Below are 27,343 nucleotides of genomic sequence, written 5' to 3'. Positions count from 1 at the left end.
TCAGTTTGAGATCCCTGGCTCGCATGGGTGAGTTGGACCAAAGTGTTCGTTTCTGAGCTGTTTCACATTGTAACACTCAGCAGTTCGCTCCTGGAATAGGTGATGAGATGTGTTTTTGGATTTAACTCTTTGGGTTTGATGGGCCAGATCAGGCAACCAGTGATTGACATCAGGATCCACCGATCACAATCCACGCACAGGCCTCTCGGGACAGACACCATCACCGGATACAGCCGACCCACCCGAACTGGAAATGTATCTGGACATTGACGGATGTCTTGGTCATAGTGGATCTGAGAAGCAGGGAATGTCCATTTGTCACAAAGGGCTTTGTCCCAACTAATGGATGTCACATGGTCATTCAATGGTCACTAGAGACTTTGATGAGCGACAATGGTGCCTGGCTCTGTGGGAATAGTTGGTGTTCCTGGCTTACTCCCTGGTTGTCTGTGTAACATAAACCACAGATAGTCACGTTCTTCTCACGTCCTAATCCAAATAAATACACTGCAGGAAATGTATAATACAATGTTGACGGACACACTCACTTGTTAATGGTCTTGTGTCAAGTTTTTGCAGAGAGCTCCTGAGTGGTTGCAGATTTCAGAACATGTGGGCAGAGAACGTTAAAGAAATTGAGACCCCTTTAGAGATAATTTCTATCTGTTATAAGAATCTTGTGTATTTGTTTTATTATGGTAGGATGAAGTTCAGTACCATCTACTGAGTAGATTCAACTGAATAAATTGATTTGAGTCTAAAAGGATTGGAATAGTTGTTCCCTAGTCAAGCACTGGCAGATGCTACTGGCTTGTAGTCTTGTTTTGACCTTGCTTCCTTTCCCCAGATGGGCATCAAGGGACCATTCTTTGTGTTTGCTTAGAAGGGTCCTTTACAAGGAAATGATGGATGACAGATTACATGGTGCTCATAAGCTTTCCACATGGATTGGCTTCTGTGAAATCACTTCATACCTTAGCTTCTACATATACCTGTGAAATGATCAGGCATTTCCCCCAGCCATTGGCAGTACAACATGAACTCCAGCTGTGTCTCCCAAAATAGAGCATCTGAAGTCTGAATGTCAGCAGAACCTTTGTCATCATCAGAAATGCCAGAGAATGTTATTCGTCATATTTCTGCAGTACCCAATGTTTGAACAAGTTTTGCTTCCCACCAGCTGATCTTGAAAATTAAAATGAAAATTGCTGTACAGAATCTGACCCTGACAAAACGTCAGTGGTGCTAATCCTTGGTTACAGATTTGCTTCCCCTCATTTTGGTTTTGGGAAGGAACACAGATATTTCTGTTGCTCTCTTTACTGCTTTGTTAGCTGTCTGTTATAGGTCTTTAACCAACTGCATTGTAGGAGGCTCCAAGACTATAAAATGTGAGGCTGGATGAACACAGCAGGCCCAGCAGCATCTCGGGAACACAAAAGCTGGCATTTCAGGCCCAGACCCTTCATCAGAGAGGATCTGCAGTTCCCATTATCACTGCATTGTAGGAGGGGTTGTTTTGCTTGCAGCTGATAACGACATGGAAAAGGGCACGTGTGTTGGAATAGTTTATGCCCCACTCCTCGGATCGTTGAACTTTACAAAGAACATACATCGTTTGGTTCAACCACAAATGCATTAGAATAAACCTTGTAAAGCACTGATAAAACCTCAGTTGGACTAAGACTAAGATTCAGCATGGAGAATGACTAATACCTGAAGTCCATCTATGCCCACCATTTATCCAAAACTGGTCTGGCCCCATCTGGCTATATCCCTCTGAACCATTCCTAATCATTTACTGAGGTGGGGTCCATCTCTATTTTGTCACTGGACCAACCTCCAGCAGCAGCTCATTCCAGACTCACCACCCTGGGTGGGAAAGTTGCCCCACAGTCCTGTTTAAATCTCTCTCCCCCCACCGTTCAACTAATCAACTACACCCTCTGCTTGCCCAAACCCTGGGATGTTCATCGTCAGCTATTTACTCTGTCCATGCCCCCCGTTGTTTTATCATCTAAAGTCCCACCTCAGCCTCTGGCAGTCCAAGGAGGTTAGCCATAGCTTACTCTGCCTTCTTGCAGAACTTTTTCCTGGTCCTTGAGCTTTCAGGAAAAGCAAGAAAGGCAAACATTGACAGCAGGGAGATGATCACTGAATGCAATATTCCTGAAGGGACCTCACCACTGCCCTCCACAGTTGGAACATGGTGTCCCCAATCCTGTACTGAATACACTAAGAAATGAAGGGAAAACACCCCAAATGTTTCCATCCACGCCTTCAAAGAACCTGTTCACCTGCACCCTCAGCCTTCATTTGTCAATGCTCCCCAGGAACCTAATCAGAACTGAAATGTCACAAACCAGACAAGTCCCAATCAGGGGGAGTGTCAGATTGTACATACTAGGGAGAGTCACTCAGTATGATGTGCTTGAAAAGCCCCTGGTGGTGCAGTGGTAGTGTGACTAGCCCTTGTCAGGGAGGCATGGGTTCAAGCTGCACCTGCTCCCTTTGAGTTAAATGCTGAACAGCTTGTAGAGAAGTTAAATGTGGAAAGCAAATTTCCACAAGCACAACATCAAAAGTTGTTCTATTCAAACCCAGAAATGCCTGGATTTGTTAGTTATGCTTCATTAACTAATTCCAGCATTCACAATATCCCTTGCATTTCCCCAATGGCTCCTAGCCTTCTACCAAGAAGGCTAGGTCCCTGAGCAATTCCTCACCCTTCACTGTTCCTGAGTCAGTGCTAATTCCTTCAAGGGGAGTGTGGCTCTACCCACACACAATCTAGTAGAGTGGCTCAAGGCAACAACTCACCATCTCAAAGGCAGCTTGGTTCAGGCAATTATCTGGGCCAGACAGTGAAACCACAGCCCAGTGCAAAGTGTTCCCATGAGCAGGAACAGAACTAAGACAGGATCAAGCTATAGCACAGCTCACAGCAAGGATTAACCAAGAAAGGGAGGCAAGACACAATCCAATATTGAGCAGTTTATTTACACTTGGTACAGGGCAATGAGCTGCTCCTACTAAAAGGAGTCTCTACCAGGTCTCCTATTCAGACACTCACAACAAGCTCACTCCCTGCAGTCAGTTCAGTCACTCTCCCCCAGTGTGAGCCTGTCAAACAGGTACTCTCCCGTGCCATTGTCAGGGGCTCCCAGTCTCTTCAGGTTGGTGATGTGATCTCCCAGCTTCTTGATCATCTTCACTTGCTCATCCAAGTAGTGCCTCTCCAGGAAGTCACACAGCTGGAGAAAAACAGAGTTTAAATCATTTCATTTCAGACAGACAGGATTGGATGGGTCCTTCAAGTCTTTCTATTCTTTATGCACAGATACAGCAGCTGGCTACCTCCAAGAGCAGGCTGGAAACCATGTCCTGAGCGGCAGTTACGAAAGAAGGCAGAGCAAAGCCAACTTGTGCACAATTGCCAAGCTAATCCAATTAACTGGTAACAAACCCATAATTTACACCCTAGATACCTCAACATCAGTAGCAAAACAGGTTGGTAACAGAGCCAAGGAGCAGCAGTGGCATTTACTCCAAAACACAAGCTTACATGGATCTTGACCACAGAAGCAGGGCAGGTTCCAGTATCACCTTCAATACCCCTGATAATTCATCAGGAACTCACATGAGGGTCTGTATTATTAGAGGCGAGTTTGTGCAGGTCCAGCAGCCTCTGGTTCACATCCTTCTCCATCTGCAGAGCTCTCTGCACTGCCTCAAGACCATTGCCCCACTCATCCTGCTCTGGCTTCTGGAGGGAGGGAAGAAGCAGATGTTTCAACATATTGGAAAATGCACAAAGGGAAGAGGGACACAAGGATGAAATAGCATGTTATTAGTTACTGCATTATTCCAAACATTTAGCACCACAAGTTGCAATGAAGGTGATAAGAATTAGCAATAGGTGTAATTAAACCCAACCTTGATGTCCTGCAGGAGGACTCGGCCTCCACGTTTATTCTGGAATGCCATCAGTTTCTCAGCGTGTTCCCGTTCCTCATGGGACTGCTCCTTGAAGAACTCAGCAAAGTGATGCAGGGCAACATCGTCCCGGTCAAAGTAAAAGGTCTGCAAACAGAAGAAAGGGGTCAGGCATCATCAACTGATCATTGGATGATAATACCAAATGGTAAGTTACCTGCCATCAAATACCGTGCTTCCAGTTAAGCAGCTCACATTTAGTCCTGGTAATTGTTACCATTCATTTTATTGTTGGCAGTTTTTATTAACTGCCTGAGCAAGTGTACATGCTTGAACTAGAAGATGAAATGGTGGCAATGTTGGAGTTTATTTCAACTGCTCCCAATAATTTTAGCACAGAAAGGAATGCTGCATTTCTGAAGTGAAAAGCTGGGATCTTTCCCCATACAAAGTAGGGGGTTGAGGCTTGACCTTCAAAAAGCTCAAGGCAGAGAAGCTTGGATAGTGCAGTGAGTTGACATTCTTCCCCCAGCAGAACAGTAGGGGAGGCCAAAACTGGAGTCTCATTCTGTCTAGAACATACAGAGTTGGCCATGAGCAGTTTGGGTTGAAGGGTCTGATTGTGATGTATGACTGTCAGAGCAACACATTCACTTCAGGTACAATGAGTAGGAGCTGCTAATGCTGGATGCTGAGAGAACAAGCTATGGATCTGGAGGAACACAGCAAGCCAGGCAGCAGAGGAGCAGGAAAGCTGATGCATCTGGTCTGTGCTAGTCTTCAAAACAACCTCACCCTTATGTGGCAGAGAAGGAATCTCCCACATTCACCACTAGGTGACCAGGTTTATGCATCATACTGCTTCAGTGACATGGAAGCAAGCTTACTGCAAGCCAGTTCCTGGGATTTGGATGAGCACATCCCAGGACAACCAGCAGAAACAGTATCCTAAAACCAATTCATAAACCTACAGGAATTCTACATCAGTGTAGTGCTGCCCCATTATTTGTTAAAAAACAGGGACTGATCTCTCCTAGGAGATCAGGAGGATGTTCTCAAAAATTGAGTGCAGCCTAAACAGTTTGGATAAAGAAACTGTTCCACTTTAGTGGGCACACATCTAAAGTGATATGGCCAAAGGAACAAGGGCCAAGTGTGAAAACATTTCCTGCAGCAGCAAGAGGGATGGAATTCACTACCCACAAGTGTTGGGGGCACATCCAGGAGGGCAGAAGATTATTATTTGGGTTAAAATGGCCCTGTACAAGGTCTGGGTAGTGAAAAGCAAGAGATCAGGTGAGGTAATGCTTCTTGAAGTAGTAAGTGCAATATATTTGGCTGAATAGCCTGTCCATACTGGCAGGAAGATCTAAACAAATAGGAAGTCAGATAGACAAAAGGAATTCAAAGATGGCAAAAGCCAACAATTGTATGGTGAATTAACACGAACCAAATCATTTGTCAAAAGGAAGGTCATCCCAACAACAAGAGTCCCTTTTGTAGCACATCAGCAGGTGAAGTGATAGAATGTTTTTCTGGACAAACCCAGCCAGCATTCAGTTCAGAGATAATGCCAGTTAGTTCCTTTTTCCTTCCAGCAAGGAAGACTCCTCAATAGCTAATGTGGAAGTATCACATCATACAAGGCAGTCCAAATGAGAAAGGGTCAGGACAGATTTATCACTGAAAGTGAATGGAAACCTAACCCATATTCCAAAGTGTTTGCCACAGCAATGGGCACCATATTAGCTTGTTTTTCCAATAAGGCTGGAGATAAAATGCTCACAATCTCAGTGGGTCAGGGAGCATACACATAAATAGAACAAGCTAATCTCTCATCTGGAGAACCCAGCTACAGGAAACCAGGGGCATGAGGTGGGGGTGCAGCATTGACAGTGTCTGGAGGGTGGAGTCCAGAAGGGCAAAGGATGTTGATAGTTCAGACAAAGTAACTGGAATGAGAGAATGAATCATGGGGCATTCAACTGCTAAACAAAAAGAACAGATGGCCCCATTAGAGTTGAAGTATGGGGAAGTAGGATAGGTATGGTGACAGAACACAACCAATATTAAAAGAGTGGGCAAAACAGAAAGCATTCACATTCCAGAGGTGTTGAATTCAGCGCCGAGTCCAGAGGGCCATCAGCGTCTAGTATAACAGAGGTAGTGTTCTTCTAGTTTGCACTGAGTCACTGCAGCAAGCATAGGACAGACAAGCTGGTACAAGCAGGATGCCATGAGAGTGACCTGCTGCAGGAATGAGGGTTACATGACAACATAGACTGGAGATGCATCAACTCTGAAGAGTCATCCAGACTCAATGTTAACTTGCCTTCCCCACCATGGATCTTCCCTGACATATGCTCCTGCTTCCCATCACAGTCAGTTGCACTTGAAGAGCATGTGCACATTAAAAGTCTCACAAAAACCAAATTTCACATTTGAAACAAAATAAGACTCAGACACAGGCATCTGATTTCAATCAATCCAATATGTTCACTGCATTTGTTCTCAGGAGGACCTTGGAAATGTATCCCTCACCAAATCATTGGCAAAGGACACACACACAAAAATGCACTCATTTTAGAATGAAAAACAAAACTAAATCTCACCATGGAGAGATAAACATAAGAGGAATAGAGCTCCAGGTTGATCTGCTTGTTAACAGCATTCTCACAGTCCTTGTGATAGTTCTGACACACTTGGGAGGCCATCTTCACTATTCCCACTCACAACCACTGGGAGAACTCTACATCTAGGCCTTTCTCCCACAAGCTCATGTATTTATGCTCCTGGGATATCCTGCTCTCAACCAGCAAATGATGTTACCAATGACAATTGACAATCACTGATGGCCAATCAGAAATCTCCCATCAATCTAGGCACTAATTTCAGTCAGGGAATGGTATGTAACTGAAAGAGCCGAGCTTGTATTCCAATAAATACGAGGAGTTTCAGATTATTTGGACCATGCAAACAGGAGGAGGGTTTTCAACTCCTCAAGCATATTGCACCATTCAACTGGATCTTACTTGGCTTGTCTTTAAAACCTGTGCAACCTACCATATTGTCTTTACACACTGTTCTTAACAGATAGTCACCAATCTCAGTTTGAAGTAATCAATAGAGTCGATGTTCAATTCAGGTTTTCATACATTGATATTCTTTGTGTGGGAAGTGAGGAAACCGAGAATGCACATCTCTCTATTCCCTCAACGAGGCTATTTCTAAATCTGACCGTGACCCCAGGCCCAAGTACAGGTTCCTTTGAAAGATTGCCATAGCTTTGCTATTCAAAGTAGATTAGAGCCATTTGAGATCATGGGAGTTGCAGATGCAAGAGAATCTGAGGTAACGAGTTGTAAAGCTGGATGATCGCAGCAGGCCAAGCAGCACCAAAGGAGCAGGAAAGCTAACATTTTGGATCTGGATAATAAAATGTGAGGCTGGATGAACACAGCAGGCCAAGCAGCATCTCAGGAGCACAAAAGCTGACGTTTCGGGCCTAGACCCTTCATCAGAGAGGGGGATGGGGAGAGGGAACTGGAATAAATAGGGAGAGAGGGGGAGGCCGACCGAAGATGGAGAGTAAAGAAGATAGGTGGAGAGAGTATAGGTGGGGAGGTAGGGAGGGGATAGGTCAGTCCAGGAAAGACGGACAGGTCAAGGAGGTGGGATGAGGTTAGTAGGTAGGTGGGGGTGCGGTTTGGGGTGGGAGGAAGGGATGGGTGAGAGGAAGAACCGGTTAGGGAGGCACAGACAGGTTGGACTGGTTTTGGGATGCAGTGGGTGGGGGGGAAGAGCTGGGCTGGTTGTGAGATGCAGTGGGGGGAGGGAACGAACTGGGCTGGTTTAGGGATGCAGTGGGGGAAGGGGAGATTTTGAAACTGGTGAAGTCCACATTGATACCATATGGCTGCAGGGTTCCCAAGCGGAATATGAGTTGCTGTTCCTGCAACCTTCGGGTGGCATCATTGTGGCACTGCAGGAGGCCCATGATGGACATGTCATCTAGAGAATGGGAGGGGGAGTGGAAATGGTTTGCGACTGGGAGGTGCAGTAGTTTGTTGCGAACTGAGCGGAGGTGTTCTGCAAAGCGGTCTCCAAGCCTCCGCTTGGTTTCCCCAATGTAGAGGGAGCCACACCGGGTACAGTGGATGCAGTATACCACATTGGCAGATGTGCAGGTGAACCTCTGCTTAATGTGGAATGTCATCTTGGGGCCTGGGATAGGGGTGAGGGAGGAGGTGTGGGGGCAAGTTTAGCGTTTCCTGCGGTTGCAGGGGAAGGTGCCGGGTGTGGTGGGGTTGGAGGGCAGTGTGGAGCGAACAAGGGAGTCACGGAGAGAGTGGTCTCTCCGGAAAGCAGTCAGGGGTGGGGATGGAAAAATGTCTTGGGTGGTGGGGTCGGATTCCTCTACAGTGATTCTCGTTTCTTTGAGGCAAGGTGAATGAATACCATGAACCTACCTGGAGAACTGAAGCATACGTTGCATTCTGTTACACACAGCAGCGTAATCGTTTTATCCCTGCACGGAATGGGAAACATTCTTGCTGATGAAGACAAATGAAAATAAAACAGAAGAAATTGATCTGACACTAGTTGAGAATAGTATCAAGAATGCTTTACTTTCTGCTCAAAAGGGTAAAGACTACTTGACTTTCTGTAGAACGTCTGCAGGTTGAACTACAAGGCAGCTTGCCTTGCAATGTCATTATCCTCAGTGTGTTTGATGGCAGGTGCTGAAGTAGCTTTCGTCTTACTGAAAGCAAGTCGAAGTTTTATCCCCTTTCTAATTGCATGCTGTAGCTCAGTAATGGTGTTTCCAAATGCCATATGTTAAGCAGTGTTGATACGGATCAGGATTGAGAGTACATGACATTAAAATCAAAGGAGCCCCCCCGAAAGCAGCCAACTCTGAATTGGCAACTGTCACTCCACATCCCCCCACCTCCACAGCCCAAAACCCCATGCAGCTCAAGTGTAGCCTGGAGAGGTCACTAACACTGGATAACATTGGAACGCAGTGAAGCATACCAATAACACATGACATTTTTCACAAGATCAGTTCATACAGCTAGCAATCTTTGATCTCGATCATTCTACATGTAATGAGCTATACAGAAGCAAGTCAGTTGGACTGAAATTTATTTCATTATCCAGTGAGAAAATTGGAAAATGGTTCCAAAGCTCATCAGCTGAGTGAGAGCCTGTCAAACAGGTGCCCTCCCATGAGATTGTCAGGGGCTCCCAGTCTCTTCAGGTTGGTGATGTGATGGGCTGGTTGTGTGGTGCAGTAGGGGGAGGGGACGAACTGGGCTGGTTTTGGGATGCAGTGGGGGAAGGGGAGATTTTGAAGCTGGTGAAGCCTAGCTATGCCTGCCTCTTTGTAGGTTACGTGGAACAGTCCCTCTTCCGCACCTACGCAGGCCCCAAACGCCACCTCTTCCTCCGTTACATTGATGACTGTATCGGCGCCGCCTCTTGCTCCCCAGAGGAGCTCGAACAGTTCATCCACTTGACCTACACCTTCCACCCCAACCTTCAGTTCACCTGGGCCATCTGCAGCACATCCCTCACCTTCCTAGACCTCTCAGTCTCCATCTCAGGCAACCAGCTTGTAACTGACGTCCGTTTCAAGCCCACCGACTCCCACAACTACCTAGAATACACCTCCTCCCACCTACCCTCCTGCAAAAATTCCATCCCCTATTCCCAATTCCTCAGCCTCCGCCGCATCTGCTCCCACGATGAGGCATTCCACTCCCGCACATCCCAGATGTCCAAGTTCTTCAAGGACCGCAACTTTCCCCCCACAGTGGTCGAGAACGCCCTTGACTGCGTCTCCCATATTTCTTGCAACACATCCCTCACACCCCGCCCCTGCCACAACTGCCCAAAGAGGATCCCCCTTGTTCTCACATACCACCCCACCAACCTCCGGATACAACGCATCATCCTCCGACACTTCCGCCATCTACAATCCGACCCCACCGCCCAAGACAATTTTCCATCCCCAACCCTGTCTGCTTTCCGGAGAGACCACGCTCTCCGTGACTCCCTTGTTCGCTCCACACTGCCCTCCAACCCCACCACACCCGGCACCTTCCCCTGCAACCGCAGGAAATGCTACACTTGCCCCCACACCTCCTCCCTCACCCCTATCCCAGGCCGCAAGATGACTTTTCACATTAAGCAGAGGTTCACCTGCACATCTGCCAATGTGGTATACTGCATCCACTGTACCCGGTGTGGCATCCTCTACATTGGGGAAACCAAGCGGAGGCTTGGGGACCGCTTTGCAGAACACCTCCGCTCGGTTCGCAATAAACAACTGCACCTCCCAGTCGCAAACCATTTCCACTCCCCCTCCTATTCTTTAGATGACATGTCCATCATGGACCTCTTGCAGTGCCACAATGATGCCACCCAAAGGTTGCAGGAACAGCAACTCATATTCCGCTTGGGAACCCTGCAGCCACATGGTATCAATGTGGACTTCACCAGCTTCAAAATCTCCCCTTCCCCCACTGCATCCCAAAACCAGCCCAGTTCGTTCCCTCCCCCCACTGCATCACACAACCAGCCCAGCTCTTCCCCTCCACCCACTGCATCCCAAAACCAGTCCAACCTGTCTCTGCCTCCCTAACCTGTTCTTCCTCTCACCCATCCCTTCCTCCCACCCCAAGCCGCACCCCCATCTACCTACTAACCTCATCCCACCTCCTTGACCTGTCTGTCTTCCCTGGACTGACCTATCCCCTCCCTACCTCCCCACCTATACTTTCCTCTCCACCTATCTTCTTTTCTCTCCATCTTCGGTCCACATCCCCCCTCTCTCCCTATTTATTCCACAACCCTCACCCCATCCCCCTCTCTGATGAAGGGTCTAGGCCCGAAACGTCAGCTTTTGTGCTCCTGAGATGCTGCTTGGCCTGCTGTGTTCATCCAGCCTCACATTTCATTATCTTGGATTCTGCAGCATCTGCAGTTCCCACTATCACTGGGCATCAAGGGATCATTCTTTGTGTTTGCTTAGAAGGGTCCTTTACAAGGAAATGATGGATGACAGATTACATGGTGTTCATAAGCTTTCCACATGGATTGGCTTCTGTGAAATCACTTCATACCTTAGCTTCTACATCTACCTGTGAAATGATAGGCATTTCCCCCGGCCGTTGGCAGTACAACATGAACTCAAGCTGTGTCTCCCAAAACGGAGCATCTGAAGTCTGAATGTCAGCAGAACCCTCGCCATCATCATGAGAAATGCCAGAGAATGTTATTCTTCCCATGACTTTTGCAGTACCCACTGCTAGAACAAGCTTTGCTTCCTGCTATTCCAGCTCAGTTAGCAGCTGATCTTGAAAATTAAAATAAAGATTGCCTTCCAGGACCTGACCCTGACAGACCGTCAGTGGTTTGTTAATCCTTGGTTGTGGATTTGCATTCACTCATTTTGGTTTTGAGGGAGACATTTTGATATTTCTGTTGGCGTCTCTCCTGTTTTGTTAGTTGTTCCAGCCCTTTGACCAACTGCATTGGAGGATGGGTTTTTTGCTTGCAGAGGATAGCCATGTGGAAAAAAAAAACCATTTATATTAGAATGGTTTATGTCCCCCTCCTTGAATTGTTGAACTTTTTGAAGAGCATACATTGTTTGGTTCAACCACAAATATATTAGAATAAACGTTTTGATGCAATGAAAATACCTCTGTTGGACTACGATTCTTGTAGCGAGGCCAGTGCCTTCTCTATTTTGGGGCTGGACCGGCCTCCAACAGCAGCTCATTCCAGATTCACCACCCTGGGTGGAAGGTTGTCCCAAAATCCTCTTTAAGGCTCTCCTCTCTCTCACCTGTCAACTATGCCCTCAGCTTGCCCCAACCCTGGAATGTTAGTCTTCAGATATTTACTCTGCCCATGTACCCCCCTTCAGCCTCTGACAGTCCAAGGAGGTTCGCCACGGCTTACTGTGACCTCACACGTCATTTTCCTGAACCTTGAGGTTTCAGAAAAACACAAACACAGTGACTGCAGCAAGATGATCACGGACCTGAATGCCATATTCCCAAAGGGACCTCACCGCAGCCTGAGAGTTAGAACATGGCAACCCTAAACCTGCACTGACAAATGAAGGGAAAACATCCCAAATGTTTCCCTCCACACCTTCAAAGGACCTGTTTAACGCTACCCTCAGCCTTCAGTTGTCAATGCTCCCCAGGAAGAGAGCTAGAACTGAAATTTGAATAACCAGGAAAGTTTCAACCAGGGGAGTGTCAGATTTGCTCTCCCTCAGACATGCACTCAGCATGATGTGCTTGAAAAGCCCCTGGTGTTGGAGTGGTAGAGTGACTACCCCTTGTCAGGGAGGCATGGGTACAAGATTGCCCTGCTCCTTTTGATTGTAATACTGAACAGCTTGTAGAAACAAGCATTGAAAGCAAATGCCCACAAGCACAACCTTGAAAGTTATTCTGTTCACAGCTAGAAGTGCTTGGATTTATTGGTTATGCTTAAGTTACTGTAATTCCATCTTTCACAATAAACCCTTGTTTCTCCTGAGTTCTTCCAACCATCTGCTCAGTTGGAGCTTTTGCCAAGAAGGATAGGTCCATGAGCCATACCTGACCCTTCACTGTTCCTGGGACAGTGCTAATTCCTTCAAAGAATGTTGTGGGTTCTCACAGAATATCGTAGAATGGCTCCAGGAAGCAGCTCACTGTCTCAAAGTCAACCTGGTCCAGGAAATTGACTGGTCTAGACAGACAGCAAAACCCACAGCCCAGTAGGGAGAGTGTTCCCATCAGCAACGGAACCAAAACAGGATCAAGCTGTAGCACAGCTCACAACAAGGGTTAACCAAAGGGAGTCAAGACACAATCCTTGAGCAGTTTATTTACACTTGGTACAGGACAAGGAGCTGCTTCTACAAAAAGGAGAAGTCTTTACAGGTCTCACATTCAGACACATGACAACAAGCTTGTTCCCTGCTGGCAGTTCAGTCACTGTCCCCCAAGGTGAGCCTGTCAAACAGGTACTCTCCCATGCCATTGTCAGGGGCTCCCAGTCTCTTCAGGTTGGTGATGTGATCTCCCAGCTTCTTGATCATCTTCACTTGCTCATCCAGGTAGTGCCTCTCCAGGAAGTCACACAGCTGACCAGAAAGAGGAGAGAATTTAAACAAGACCAGTTTCCCCCAACAGATTGACCTTTCAATCTGTGAACTGGAACAATGGAGTTTGATACTGATGCAGTCCTCATGCAGAGGATTTGCGATCAGAACCACAACCCCCTTCCCCAATATTTTATTTAGCCCCGACTGGGACTTCATTTAAACACAGATGCAGGCTGTTTTGGATACAATGCACCTGGTCAGTGGGAATGTTATGTTGTGGGTCAACTACAGCCAAAAGAATTTAAGACAATGAACAATTGTCTCTAATTTCTAACAAGTAACTGTTGCAATACAATAATCCCACACATACCCCTTGCCTAAAGTGGGAACATACAGACAGATTCTCACATGCAGTTTCCTTAGAGGGGAAAGCAAAGCTAGAGAATCAGCCAGGAAGCAGTGAAGCTTCCATTTCTTTGAGACAAATGCTTCTGATGTTGCTGTAAAATCAGAACCCCGAGATTTGGCCACACCAATGAGGCCTTGAAAAATCCCAAGGCCTGACAAGCCAGCTCAGTACTTCTGCCTTCCCTCTTTCAAATTGAAGGAAATACCCTCCCAGAGTGGAGGTGTTGCGGCAGGATGAATTGCTGTACACGTGCAATTCAAGAGCCTAACAGCCCAAGAAAATGCTTTAGCCAGTGTCCTGTCAGTCAACATGCCTTTGTTACCAGATTAAAAACTGATCCTCAATGCAGAGGAATTCTACAGCTGAGGCTTTCAAAAAACCCACATTAGAAACTCACATGAGGGTCAGTGTTGCCAGAGGAGAGTTTGTGTAGATCCAGCAGACTCTGGTTCACATCCTTCTCCATCTGCAGAGCTCTCTGCATTGCCTTCAGACCACTGCCCCATTCATCCTGCTCTGGCTTCTGGAGAGAGGGAAGAGACAGATGCTTCACTCGTGTGAAAATTGAAGGGAAGTGCAATGCAGTGAGCTGCAACTAAACTAGAGAAGAGTGCGCACCATGTAACCTTTTGGTATTACCCCAGATTTCAAGCTTCATATCCATGTCTAGTTCAGGTAGGTGTAATGTAGGGGGATACACCAACCTTGATGTCCTGCAGGAGAACTCGACCTCCACGTTTATTCTGGAAAGCCATCAGTTTCTCAGCGTGTTCCCGCTCCTCATGGGACTGCTCCCCTAAGAACGCAGCAAAGTGATGCAGGGCAACATCATCCCGGTCAAAGTGGAAGGACTAGGAGAAGAGGAGAAAGTGATAGTGATAGAGTCCGGCAAACTCCAGATCGCATCCAGTCAAACTTCAGCAAGAGAGAGAGTTTTTTAATCCCCCCCCGCACCCCCCCAGACTAGACAAAAAAGAGAAAATATGTCTAGACATTCAGGACTTGCAATCTGGGTACACATTGGGCTGGGAATACAGTTCAGAACTAGAGATCATAGTTTAGAAATACAAGAGACAGTTCTTGACTGATGAGAGGCTTCATTTGGTTCTCCAACTCCAATTAGGTGTCTGTTGGCTTCTATCAGAAGTGGATACTATGAGGCAGTTATTGGTTAGCCACAGGACAAGTGCAGAATGCAAACAAAACAGCCACAATCTTTGTAAGGGCAGTGAGCACATCTACAGGGGATCATGTGACATCTGTCAACTCAACCAGCCCGAGGAGATGACTGCCCCCTAGACTCAAGGTCTTCTCCAAATGTGACCTCCATTTTAACACAGGTTGTTCCCACTTTGCCTATGAGACCCATGTGTGTGCAAGTAGGAGCTGAGTTGCAACTTGGAAAAAAACTGTTCAATAGCCATTGCTTCCTCAGAATATCATGAGCAAAGTCAAGAGACCAACTTCCATTTTAACAGGGAACCCAGATTTGTTTCAGGACTCAGCTGAAGGGATGTAATCAGGAGACCTTGTCACCAAAAGGGTGAAAGTAATGCCTTCCATCAGTTGGGAGAACATCCCCTGCCATTGGGATAATAATGTAAGACATCATCATTGAAGGATGAAGTGTTAATGAAACACAGCAGGGTTATCCCCCTTCAGAAACAGGCAGGAGGACTCAGTGACTGCTTCATTTGAGAGTCAGCCACTTCACTTGAAGTGAGATAGTGGGAACTGCAGATGCTGGAGAAGCCAAGATAATAAAGTGTGAAGCTAGATGAACACAGCAGGCCAAGCAGCATAACTGCTGTGGCATAGAAATGGAACAGGTTCTTACAACATGAAAAATCATCCTCCAAGAATCCTTGGATTTTATCCCAATGTAAAACACTTAAGAATAAAACCCAAGAAAGAGAATGCAAAGTAGCTAGTTCCTTACTAAGACAAACAAAAGTTCCTTAATCAGTTGAGTGGAGAGGCATTTGGTAGAGGGAAGAAACATTCAAAAGTCAACTTCAAAAGAAACTGTATCCACCCCAGATACAATGAAAAAGACAACAAGGAAACACATGGGACATGGACAGCACTAACATATAGCCCACCCCTAATTGCCTTTTCTTGTGTGGTGGGAGTGGGGTCAGTGGAGGGGGCAAAACGGTGACCTAAAGCAAGCAAGGAGAAAGAGTGAACGCTCAAGCCTCACCATAAAGAGGTAGACATAAGAGGAATAGAGCTCCAGGTTGATCTGCTTGTTAACAGCATCCTCACAGTCCTTGTGGTAGTTCTGGCAGACTTGGGAGGACATCCTCACTATTCCTGCTCACTGTTACCCAGACCAAACAAAAACTAAATCGCTCTACTACAAACTTTTGTATTTATAACTCCTGGGAACATCCTGCACTCAACCAGTGAATGACATTACCACTGATTACTGACAATTCCTAACATCCAATCAGGAATGTCCCATCAATCTAGGCACCAATGAAAAGGGAAAGGTTGTTATGGGGACAATGCTGAGACAGAGACAGAGGTTTGGCAAATTATTCTTGATGAAGCAAGTGCTTTTGCAGTGATAGTTTTTTCAATGCAGGCCAATCGAGCTGGTCGTTTGTAAATAGATATGTGGGGTGGCAGTGTCCATGCCTCTGGTTCTGAGGACACTGGTGTCAGGTGCCACTGCCTCCTGAACAGGTTGCTCAAAAAGTGTCTATTCTGGGACAGGGATGAAGTGATTAAAAATGTTACCTTGAGTGAAGCAGATTTCCACCATCTGAACAAAGATGATTCTTTTGCCTCAAATGTTTCACCGATACCCCAAGTGTTTACAATTAGCTTCGTTCTAGAAGATTGAAAAGGGACCGGAGGGGCAGGTTTTTCATGCAGAGGGTGGTGCATGTTTGGAATGAACTGTCGGAGGACCTCGTAGAGACGTTTAAAAGCAATTTGGACAGGAACATGAATAGGAAGGGTGTAGAAGGTGTGACAAAACAACGGCTTGAAGAGGTGTATTTTGCCTTTAGTTTCAAATGGAGAAAGCTGGTGACAGAGGTGGAGAGCGCATCGCTCAAAGTCAAGAAAGTAACTTGTGTGGCATTGAGGCTTTTTATTGCTGTTCGAACATTCAAAGCGATCTGAGTCGAGTTGCTTGGGGGAGTGGGTAAGTGGGGAATTGTGGGAGGGGGTTTTGGTGATGGTGAAGGTGGTGAGTGTTTAGTTAAGCACCCACTGAAACAGGATTTTTAGTTTTAAATTTCAGCAGTGGCTGAGGTCTTCGAGCTGGCCACGGGATCTTTTATTCCTCTCTCTGTTATAGCTACAATCTGGGACTCCGGCTGTTAGAATTGCATGTGAGTCAATCTATTTCACTGAATCTGCCTTTGCCAAGGGTGTGTTTACAGGATGTCACTGTGTTGGAACAGTCAATTAATAATAGTTAATGTGTCTACTATTCTGTTCAGCAATTCGAGAGGTAAGCCAATACTTTCCATTTTGTTTCGTCTGTACTTCAACTGTACTATAAAAATAAAGCATGCTTTGTCTGAAGTTAATAGTTTGATCAATCAAATTGTATCTGGAACACAATGACTGTCACTTACATTTAAAAATAAAAAATGACACTCTTAATGTCTTTGGAGGAGGTTTGGTCTGGCCCTCAACAAAAGATATGAGCCAAATGCAGGCCAATGTCGCTGGTTCAGTTTGAGGTACCTGGTTAGCATGGATGAGTTAGAGCAAACCGTCTGTTTCCATGTTGCTTCATACTGTAACTCTGAGCAGTTTGGTCCTGGAACAGGTGATGAGATGTGTTCCTTTAGATTTAACGGGCCAGATGGGATTGACATCAGAATCCACCAATCATCTTCCACACACAGCCCTCTTGGGACAGACACTTTTCATCCATTTGAACAGAAAATGTATCTGGTGATTGACAAATATCTTGGTCAGAATGGACCTGAGCTGCAGGGAATGACCCATGGTCACAAAGGGTTTTTTCTAAACTAATGCACATCGCATGGTCATTCAATGGTCACCAGAGACTTTGATGAATGACTGTGGTGCCTGGCTCTGTGGGAATAGGTGGTGTTCCTGGCTTACTCCCTGGTTGTCTGTGTAACATCAACCACAGATAGCCACGTTCTTCTCAAGTTGATATCCAAATAAATACACTGCAGGAAGTTCATAATACAATGTTGAAGGACACACTGACTGGTTAATCGCCTTATCTCATGTTTTTGTAGAGAACTCCTGAGCGGGTGCAAGGTTCCGAGCATGTGGGTAGAGAAAGCTTAAGAAATTGAGACACCTCTGTCAGTAATTTCTATCTGACATCGGCATCTCATTTATGTTTTATTTTGCAGAATGAAGTTCAATATCATCTGATCAGGAGATTCAACAAAATAAATTGATTTGGCTCAAATTTATTTGATCTTTTATACGGTTGAAAACAAGACCATAATTCCTTGCTACTGTCATCAGTTGAAGAAGATTTTCGTTTTGCTAAAGTGTATTTGTTCTGCGAATGGTATCTACAAGATGTAAATATATTGGCAGTTTCTCACTGAAGCTATCCTTCTGTTGTTGGAATCGATCCTGCCTGACACACTGTTCCAAGCTCATTTGGCATTGTTTCCTCCTTGGCCCTTCTTCGCACGGGGTTGTGACAATTTGGGCTTTGCTGGGCGATTGGACTTTGACAGATTTGAACTCAATCTGCTCCCGTACAACACAACCTGGATGTATTTTGAAAGAATGGACTGTGCTTTGGTGGGTGAGATGAGCCACATCTGACTCAAGGATTGGAATAATTGTTCCACAGTCAAGCACTGGCAGATGCTACTGGCTTGTCGTCATTGTTTTACAGTTGCTTCTTTTACCCAGCTGGCCATCAATTCTTTGTGTTTGTTCAAGAGGATCCTTTATGAGGAAACGATGGATGTACAGATAACACTGAGTTCAAACTTTTCCACATAGATTGGCTTCAGTGAATTCACTTTTCATACCTGCTCTTCAACATCTCCCTTTGCACCGATCAAACACTTGCCCTGGCTATTGGCTGCATGACATGAACTCAAGCTATATCTCCCACAATTGGACATCTCAATGTCAGCACAACCCTTACCATCATCAGAAATGCCAGAGGATGTTATTCTTACAAATTCTGCAGGCCCCAGAGTGAGAAGGAGGTTAGCTCCCTGCCATTCCTGCTCATGTAGAAGCTGAGCCTCTGAAATAAAATAAATTCCTACTTTTCAAGACCTGATCCTGACACAGTGGCAGTCGTCGACTGATAATTGTTTTTTTGTTGCTTTCCATCCTTTTGTTTGGAAGGGACTCTAAAACTTTCTGTTGGGATCTCTCCTGTTTTGTCATATGTCTAACAGAGCCCCTTAAGGTGGGCTTTCATTCCTGCAGGCGACAGGTAGATGGAAAATAGTGTTTCTTTTGTGAAGTTCCTGTTCCCCTCCTTTAGTCCTCGAACTTTATGAAGAAAATGTAATGTTGGGGCTCAGCCACCAGCTTGTTAGAGTAAACCCTCAGATGCGCACTCCATTCCTCAGTTGGACGAATAGTCATTATGGAAACTCACTATTTAGTCCCATTCAACAGTGTCCACCAGATATACAAAACCAGTCTGGTCCCATTCATGAGTATTTGCCCATATTATTCTGAACACTTACTCTTCAGAGACACAGCCAAGTACCATCTCCTGTTGTTAACTGTACCAGCCTCCACCAGTTCCTCTCGCAGCTCATTCCAAATGCACCACACCCTACAGGGCAGCTGCCCCAGGAACCCTTTTTAATCTTGCCTCTCACTTTTCATCTATGCTCTCTTCAAGCCTGGGAAGAAAGGCCTTGACTATTTATTCCATCCACGTCCCTCGATATTACAAATCGAATGTCTCCTCTTGGCTTCTGGCACTCAAATGAGGCTAGAGCCAGTTTACTCAGCCTCTTTGCTGATGTTTTTCCTGAACCTTTAGCTTTTAGGATATCTTTAGGAGGAAACCCAGCAATAAATGCAGTATTCCTAAAGTAACCTCACCACTACCCGATTCAGCTGTAGGGTGACATTCTAAATACTGTACCCCATGCCCTGACAATGCAGGGAAGCATCCCAAATATTTTCTTTCCCACCTTCAAGGAACTTAATACCTGCACCCTAGGCCTTTATTTGAAAGTGCTCCCAGGAGTCTAACAAGGACTGATAAACTTGACAAGTCAAGAAATTTACATCTCACTCTGATTTGAGAGTTGGACTCAACCCATATGCACACTTAGCATGTATTATTTGCTTAACTCTAGCTGGTGCAATGGCAGCATCCCTACCCCTCGTCTAGGAGGGGTGGTTTCAAGTCCCAACCACTCCATTAGAGTGTAATACTAAACAGCTTGATGAAGCCAACTAAAGTAGCATTGAAAGCAAAATTCCATAGGCACAACCTGAAGTTTATTCTTTCCATACCCACAAGTGTCTTGAATTGTGGGCTGTGCTTAACTTACTGGAATACCAGTTTTCCCAATAACAACCCCCCCACTCGCCCCACCAACGTTTCCCTGATGGCTTAGAACCTTCTGCTCAGTTGGCCCTTTTGTCAAGAAGGGTAGGTCCATGAGCCATTCCTCACACTTCACTGTTCCTGAATCAGTTCTAATTCCTTCCTACAGAGGATATGGTGGGTCAACCACTACAGGATGCAGGAAGGCTCAGGGCAGCAGCTCCCCCTGTCCAAGGTAACTCGCTGCAGACTATTGTCTGGTCCACATAGTGAAACCCACAGCCCATTGGGAAACGAGTTCCCATCAGCAGCAGCAGAACCAAACAGGAACTAAGTACAGTACAACTCACAGCAAAGATTAAAATGAGAAAGGGAGGCAAGACATGGTCCACTATTGAGCAATTTATTTACACTTTGTACAGAGCAATGAGCTGCTTCTACAAAAAGGATAAGTCTCTACAGGTCTCCCATTCAGACACATGACAACAAGCTCACTCCCTGCAGGCAGTTCAGTCACTCTCCCCCAGGGTGAGCCTGTCAAACAGGTACTCTCCCATGCCATTGTCAGGGGCTCCCAGTCTCTTCAGGTTGGTGATGTGATCTCCCAGCTTCTTGATCATCTTCACTTGCTCATCCAAGTAGTGTCTCTCCAGGAAGTCACACAGCTGGAAGTGGGTAAGTGAATTTAAGATATACTTACAGACATTTCCCCCCTTCTGGGAAAGGGCAATAAAGGATTGATGTGATGCATACAGATTGTTGTACAATAAATTGGGCGGTTGTGGTGGGGGGCGGGGTGTCAGGGATGTGTTGCGAGAAATGCGGGAGACGCGGTCAAGGGCGTTCTCTACCACTGTGGGGGGAAAGTTGCAGTCCTTGAAGAACTTGGACATCTGGGATGTGCGGGAGTGGAATGCCTCATCGTGGGAGCAGATGCGGCGGAGGCGGAGGAATTGGGAATAGGGGATGGAATTTTTGCACCGCCCCCACCACAACCGCCCAAAGAGGATCCCCCTCATTCTCACACACCACCCCACCAACCTCCGGAGACAACGCATCATCCTCCGACACTTCCGCCACCTACAATCCGACCCCACCACCCAAGTCATTTTTCCATCCCCACCCCTGTCTGCTTTCCGGAGAGACCACTCTCTCCGTGACTCCTTGTTCGCTCCACACTCCCCTCCAACCCCACCACACCCGGCACCTTCCCCTGCAACCACAGGAAATGCTACACTTGCCCCCACACCTCCTCCCTCACCCCTATCCCAGGCCCCAAGATGACTTTCCATATTAAGCAGAGGTTCACCTGCACATCTGCCAATGTGGTATACTGCATCCACTGCACCTGTTGTGGCTTCCTCTACATTGGGGAAACCAAGCGGAGGCTTGGGGACCGCTTTGCAGAACACCTCCGCTCGGTTCGCATTAAACAACTGCACCTCCCAGTCGCAAACCATTTCCACTCCCCCTCCCATTCTCTTGATGACATGTCCATCATGGGCCTCCTGCACTGCCACAATGATGCCACCCGAAGGTTGCAGGAACAGCAACTGATATTCCGCTTGGAAACCCTGCAGCCCAATGGGATCAATGTGGACTTCACCAGCTTCAAAATCTCCCCTTCCCCCACCGCATCCCAAAACTAGCCCAGTTCGTCCCCTCCCCGCATTGCGCCACACAACCAGCTCACCTCTTCCCTTCCACCCACTGCATCCCAAAACCAGTCCAACCTGTCTCTGCTTCCCTAACCTGTTCTTCCTCTCACCCATCCATTCCTCCCACCCCAAGCTACACCTCCATCTCCTACCTACTAACCCCTTCCCACCTCCTTCACCTGTCTGTCTTCCCTGGACTGACCAATCCCTTCCCTTCCTCCCCACCTATACTCTCCTCTCCACCTATCTTCTTTTCTCTCCATCTTCGGTCCGCCTCCCCCTCTCTCCCTATTTATTCCAGAACCCTCACCCCATCCCCCTCTCTGATGAAGGGTCTAGGCCCGAAACATCAGCTTTTGTGCTCCTGAGATGCTGCTGGGCCTGCTGTGTTCATCCAGCCTCACATTTTATTATCTATTTCTCCACATGCTTGACTTTCTTACTGTTATGTCATGGACACTTGTCTGTAATGGAGATTGGTTGTGTGACTTTCCTCAAGTTGAAACTGATAGAATTCTCGAAATCAGAGTTTCCCAATACATCTCAGGAAATTCAACCCTGGAGATGCTATTGTGTACAATTGCTCCTGTATTCGCCCATCTCTTGATGAATTGACACATCGCTCATCAGGTTCATAAGAGGTCAGTGATCCTGATAATAATCACAACAGTTGATGACAAACATCACTCAGTCTAAATGTTCTTTTCCTTCTGCAAATGTTGACTTTAAAATGAGAGGTATTTGTGAGACAAGATTTAACATTTGATACTTGGAGAGCCTTGGGATGTAACTTGAGCCTTTCTGCTTTTATTCATGCAGCGTGTTGTATGCCCATCGGACAGTGCGGGTACAGACAATAGTTCCCAACAGTTGGCATCTGTCAAGGGGGTCATCTCAAAGTGGTCAATGCACAGTCACATGAACGGGTGAAAACAAAACATCCTTTCACTGTTTTGTGAGCTGTAGAATTTGGAACGTAACCAGCCAGCTGTTTGAGAACTGAAACAAGACCATGTCGAATGTGATCACAACTACGGTACTATTTGTAACTAACCAGGAGAGGACTTGCCAGAGCAGAGCCGAAATAGAGGGAATCATGAGTTCAGAGGCAACAATGGCCATCGGGGTGTTGGTGCTGTCACAGATATACTTCTGCTTTCAGCTCTCTGTGACCATTTACGCCTCAGAACAAGTTTAATGATGGCCTGCCTTCACACACTACCTGTTGTTAGTCGCTAACAATCCTCATTAACAGCTATTCACCCTCTTAGCCACATTGTTATCAACTCCTTTGTCTGTCCATCTGCTCTTGTGTGTTCTATCCTTTATCCAACCTTTTAATCCCTACCCCATCCCCATCCCTATCTTCTGCATATGAACTGACATTTTCCAAGCAGCCATTTATTCTGAGGAAGGGTTACCGGACCTGAAATGTTAGCTCCGAAATTTACTTCACAGATGCTGACAGTGACAGACCTGCTGTGCTTTTCCAGCAATTTCTGTTTCTGTCATTGATGGTGGGGGAAAAGTGTTTGGAATGCATTGAACATAGGGAATGATTGTGAAGCATTTAGATCCAGGGGCTGGACTTATTTCCTGAGCAAGAGCACGTCAGCCCATCAGACACATGGAGAACTGCAAGAAACACTTTCAATAATTTGGTGGAATTGAAGAGATTGTTCCATTTCTGGTTCCTGCAAACAATCAGCAGAACCCCACCAACATGGGTCAAAATTTCACCTCTGCTCATGAAGAATCTCTCTCAGTAATGTTCAGAATCACTTTAACGGATACTTTCAACTCCTCAACCTACCAGTGCAAAGCAAGATTTCATTTTAAATGGGTGACCAGTTGCTCTAAGCTCTCCCAAAAAGGGGTGTCCTCCCCACAACCATCAATCAAGTCCCTGTTGCTCAACAAGGATTAGCAGATAAAAGTTTGTCCTGCACCTCATCAACATGAAGCCCCTCCCCAACTTGTCTGCAAAAGGCCTTATCTGAACCCCTTATGCAGTAGTGGTGTGGGTATCCTCTAGCTTCCTCTCACCACCCAAAGAGGTGCACACTGGCTGTGAGAAATTGCTAAGTGTTCAAGTATTTCGCAAGATAGGTGGGTTATAAGGGAATGGGTCAGCATGGAATTGTTGGGCCAAAGGGCCCTTTTCCACACTGTAGGGATTTGGAATGCCATGATTGTAATTTCTTGGAGATGAGATAAATGAATCTTAAACTCCAGCTCTGCTCAACTCAAACATACCTTGTACTCCAATGCACACAACAGGGCATTAACTTCTCCCCCTGGTGGGAGTGGGATCATTCTTCAGGCCAAGAAAAAACCATGTCCTGACACAATTTGAGAAGAGTATCAAAGATGCTTTACTTTGAAGCTGAAAGCATCAAGACTTCTTTTCTTTTAAGTAGCTCTACCACGCCTCCTGCCCTGCAATGTCATTGGCCTGGGAGTGTTTGACAGCAGGGGCCTAAGCAGCTTTTCCTCTTGTTAAAAGACAGCATTTTCACCCTTTTCTAGTTCTGTGATCTAGCTCAATGATGTTTCCAAATGACATATCAGACCATAAGACTGAGCAGAAGTAAGGCCATTCGGCCCATCAAGTCCACTCAGCCATTTAAACCATGGCTGATGGGCATTTCAACACCACTTCCCTGCAGCCCTTTATTCCTTTTGAGATAAAGAATTTGTCAATCTCTGCTGCAGTGTTGAACTAGGTCATGATTGTAAATACATGCCGTTGAAATGGAAGAAGTCCCTGAATGCAGTAAACAGAGTAGCCAATTTTCATCCTGCATTCTCAACCCAACACCAAAAGCCTCATGCAGCTCAACTGTAGCCTGGAGAGGTAGCCTAGCACTGGATAACATTTAGGGAGCCAGAAGGAATGCCAATAGCGCATTAAAGTTTACCCACCATCAGTTCAAACAGCTAGCAATCTTTTGTCTGGATTGCTGTGCATGGAATGAGCAACACAGCAGCATGTCAGTTTCACTGAAATTTATTTCCATACCCAGAGAGAAAGAAGAACAGGCTTATGTTAGCATTCTACACAAAGTAGAAAACGGTGCCAAAGCTCAGCTGAGTGTGAGCCTGTCAAACAGGTACTCTCCCATGCCATTGTCAGGGGCTCCCAGTCTCTTCAGGTTGGTGATGTGCTCTCCCAGCTTCTTGATCATCCTCACTTGCTCATCCAGGTAGTGCCTCTCCAGGAAGTCACACAGCTGGAGGAAACAAGAGTAATTAGTTCAGACAGACATGTTTGGATTGGCCTTCCTTGGTGTTACTATTATGGATAGCTACAGCAACTGGCGATCTCCAAGAACAGGCTAGAAACAGCCTCCTGAGCTACAGGTGTTACAGAAGGCAGAGCAAAGCTGACTTGTCCACATTTGCCAAGCTAATTCATTTAATTGGCCATAATCCCTATAATAGCTTACACACTGAATACGACATCAAATTAGTCACAGACAATTAGCACAAGTGCTTTTTGCACCAAAACAAGCTTGCATGGACATTGGTCAATATGCAGGGCAGGGCAGATTCCACTATCACCTTCAATACCCTGATGATTGATCATCAGTAACTCACATGAGGGTCCATATGGCCAGAGGAGAGTTTGTGCAGATCGAGCAGACTCTGGTTCACATCCTTCTCCATCTGCAGAGCTCTCTGCATTGCCTCCAGGCCATTGCCCCACTCATCCTGCTCTGGCTTCTGGAGGGAGGGAAGAGACAGATGCTTCACTCATGTGAAAAGTGAAGGGAAGTGCAATGCAGTGAGTTGGAAAGGCAACTAGGAACTAATGTGCCATATAGCATTATCCCAGTAGAATTCAAGCTTCAAATCCATGTCTAGTTCAGGTCATTACAATGTAGGCGGATAGACCAACCTTGATGTCCTGCAGGAGGACTCGGCCCCCACGTTTATTCTGGAATGCCATCAGTTTCTCAGCATGTTCCCATTCCTCTTGGGACTGCTCCTTGAAGAACTCAGCAAAGTGACGCAGGGCAACATCATCCTGGTCAAAGTAAGAGAACTGTGGGGAGAAGAGGACAAAGTGGCCAAGTCAGCAAAGCTCCAGATCTCATCCAGCCAGAGCTTCAGCAAGAGCTTGTGTAGTTTTTCTTTTAAAAAGACAAAGAATGAAGCATTCAAATCCTGTCTATACAGACAATATAGGACCATATTAGGCTGGGTATACAGAGTGCAGTACTAGAGACAAGTGTAGGAATGTCTATGTCATTTGACTGACAAGCAGCTTCAATTGCTTGTGCAACTGAAAGATTTGGGTGTTGGGGAAATGTGGAATAGTTAAGGAAGTGGATATTGAGGCAGAGTTACTGGTTAGCTAGAAGATTACTGTAGAATGTACACCAAATGACCATGATCTTACTACAAATAGTGATCACAGCTACAGGTCATGTTTTCTATCACTGTGACCAGAGTTCACTTCTCCTTGGAGAAAAAGTCTTCTCCAGCTATAGACCCACCCATCCCACCACCATTTTAACATGGAAAGTGATCACAACTGGTCAGACTCACATTCATTGGCATAGGAGCTAATGAGTCAGAACTCAAGCACCTCAACAGCCATTATTTCCCCCAGATCTCAAAAGGACAGTCAAGAGACCAAACACCCCTTTCAGAAAATTCCTACTTGCATAGGGAGCCTGGGTTTATTTCAGTACTTGATCCAAATGAATCAGACTCTTTCACTAAAAGCCCAAAAATTAACAATCCACTACTATTAGTTGAGACAAGAAAAAGATCCCTTGACATTGAGGCAACATAAGACATCATTTTGGAAGTACCAGTATGAAACCAACACATCAGGGTTATACTCCTTCATAGACATGAAGGTGGCTCATACATAGTGACCGCTTCAACAGTGAGTCACCCCATTCACTTTAAAGTGAAAGTGGAATGGAAATTGATCAGTTTTGTGTCCTGAAAATCATCCAAGAAGCTACAAGGAATCTTGAACCCCAATAAGATACTGAAATAAAACCTAATAGTGACATCATGCAAAGCAGTTAGTCCCTTAATGCAAAAGGGACCCCTTAAGTGGATGGGGGGGGGGGGGGGTGCCGCAGGGGGAGAGAAGAGGGTGCGGTTTGGTAGGCGAAAGAAACATGAAAACAAACATTTCATTAGCTCTCACCAGACAGTTATAAGAGACAGGCAGCTATAAAACACAGGAGAATAGACAACATTGATATATTACATACACTTAGTTGCTCCAGGTTGTTGGGAGGTGTACAGAAGGGTGGGGTCAAGCCAGTAAGGGTAACAAGTAAAGGAGAAAGCATGAACTCTCAATACCACAAGCCTCACCATGGAGAGGTAAACATAGGAGGAATAGAGCTCCAGGTTGATCTGCTTGTTAACAGCATCCTCACAGTCCTTGTGGTAGTTCTGACACACTTGAGACGCCATCTTCACTATCACCTCAACAACTCTAGAACTGAGTTTCTCTACCACAAGCTCTTGTATTTATATTCCTCGTATCATCCTGCGTTCAACCAGGGAATGATGTGACCAATGAAGATTGACAATCACTGATAGCCAATCAGGAATCTCCATGAATTCAGGCACCAGTGAACTCAGGAGAGGGGCCTGTCGGGAATGGACTGAGACCCAGAGCCAATCAGAGATTTGGAAAATAGTGTCCCGTTTGACCGAATTGTCTTGGTGTTGTCACTAGTTTTTTG

General features: G+C 46.0%; 3 protein-coding genes across 3 annotated transcripts in view; all 3 read right to left on the bottom strand.

The window, feature by feature from the left end:
- Positions 1 to 3,098: 3,098 nt before the first annotated feature.
- Positions 3,099 to 6,650, bottom strand: LOC132206412 (ferritin heavy chain A-like). Its single transcript, XM_059640526.1, has 4 exons — positions 6,549 to 6,650; positions 3,937 to 4,083; positions 3,641 to 3,766; positions 3,099 to 3,254 (listed from the first exon to the last, which is right to left on the bottom strand). The coding sequence occupies exons 1-4, from the start codon at positions 6,648 to 6,650 to the stop codon at positions 3,099 to 3,101; spliced, it is 531 nt and encodes a 176-aa protein (XP_059496509.1).
- Positions 6,651 to 12,937: 6,287 nt separating this feature from the next.
- Positions 12,938 to 27,343, bottom strand: part of LOC132205992 (ferritin heavy chain A-like) — a 38,601-nt gene continuing 24,195 nt past the window's right edge. Inside the window, exons 3-4 of the mRNA XM_059640808.1 lie at positions 13,861 to 13,986; positions 12,938 to 13,093 (exon numbers count right to left, since the gene is read on the bottom strand). Of these exons, the coding sequence (XP_059496791.1) occupies positions 12,938 to 13,093; positions 13,861 to 13,986 (282 nt within the window). The remainder of the gene's footprint in view (positions 13,094 to 13,860; positions 13,987 to 27,343) is intronic.
- On the bottom strand, positions 20,472 to 27,068 carry LOC132206577 (ferritin heavy chain A-like). Its single transcript, XM_059640812.1, has 4 exons — positions 26,967 to 27,068; positions 25,522 to 25,668; positions 25,221 to 25,346; positions 20,472 to 20,627 (listed from the first exon to the last, which is right to left on the bottom strand). The coding sequence occupies exons 1-4, from the start codon at positions 27,066 to 27,068 to the stop codon at positions 20,472 to 20,474; spliced, it is 531 nt and encodes a 176-aa protein (XP_059496795.1).

The sequence above is a fragment of the Stegostoma tigrinum genome, chromosome 38 (assembly GCF_030684315.1).
Source record: "Stegostoma tigrinum isolate sSteTig4 chromosome 38, sSteTig4.hap1, whole genome shotgun sequence".
In the NCBI taxonomy this organism is placed as follows: Eukaryota; Metazoa; Chordata; class Chondrichthyes; order Orectolobiformes; family Stegostomatidae; genus Stegostoma; species Stegostoma tigrinum.
This window is presented reverse-complemented; position numbering and strand designations above follow the sequence as displayed.

What these genes read in the sequence shown, in the direction of transcription:
- LOC132206412 (XM_059640526.1), bottom strand. Translation starts at nt 6,650, where the DNA reads ATGGCCTCCCAAGTGTGTCAGAACTATCACAAGGACTGTGAGAATGCT. An exon ending in CTTATGTTTATCTCTCCATG is followed by an intron (nt 4,084 to 6,548) that starts GTGAGATTTAGT and finishes TTCTGTTTGCAG; the next exon opens with ACCTTTTACTTTGACCGGGA. An exon ending in TCCTCCTGCAGGACATCAAG is followed by an intron (nt 3,767 to 3,936) that starts GTTGGGTTTAAT and finishes CCCTCCCTCCAG; the next exon opens with AAGCCAGAGCAGGATGAGTG.
- LOC132206577 (XM_059640812.1), bottom strand. Translation starts at nt 27,068, where the DNA reads ATGGCGTCTCAAGTGTGTCAGAACTACCACAAGGACTGTGAGGATGCT. An exon ending in CCTATGTTTACCTCTCCATG is followed by an intron (nt 25,669 to 26,966) that starts GTGAGGCTTGTG and finishes TTCTCCCCACAG; the next exon opens with TTCTCTTACTTTGACCAGGA. An exon ending in TCCTCCTGCAGGACATCAAG is followed by an intron (nt 25,347 to 25,521) that starts GTTGGTCTATCC and finishes CCCTCCCTCCAG; the next exon opens with AAGCCAGAGCAGGATGAGTG.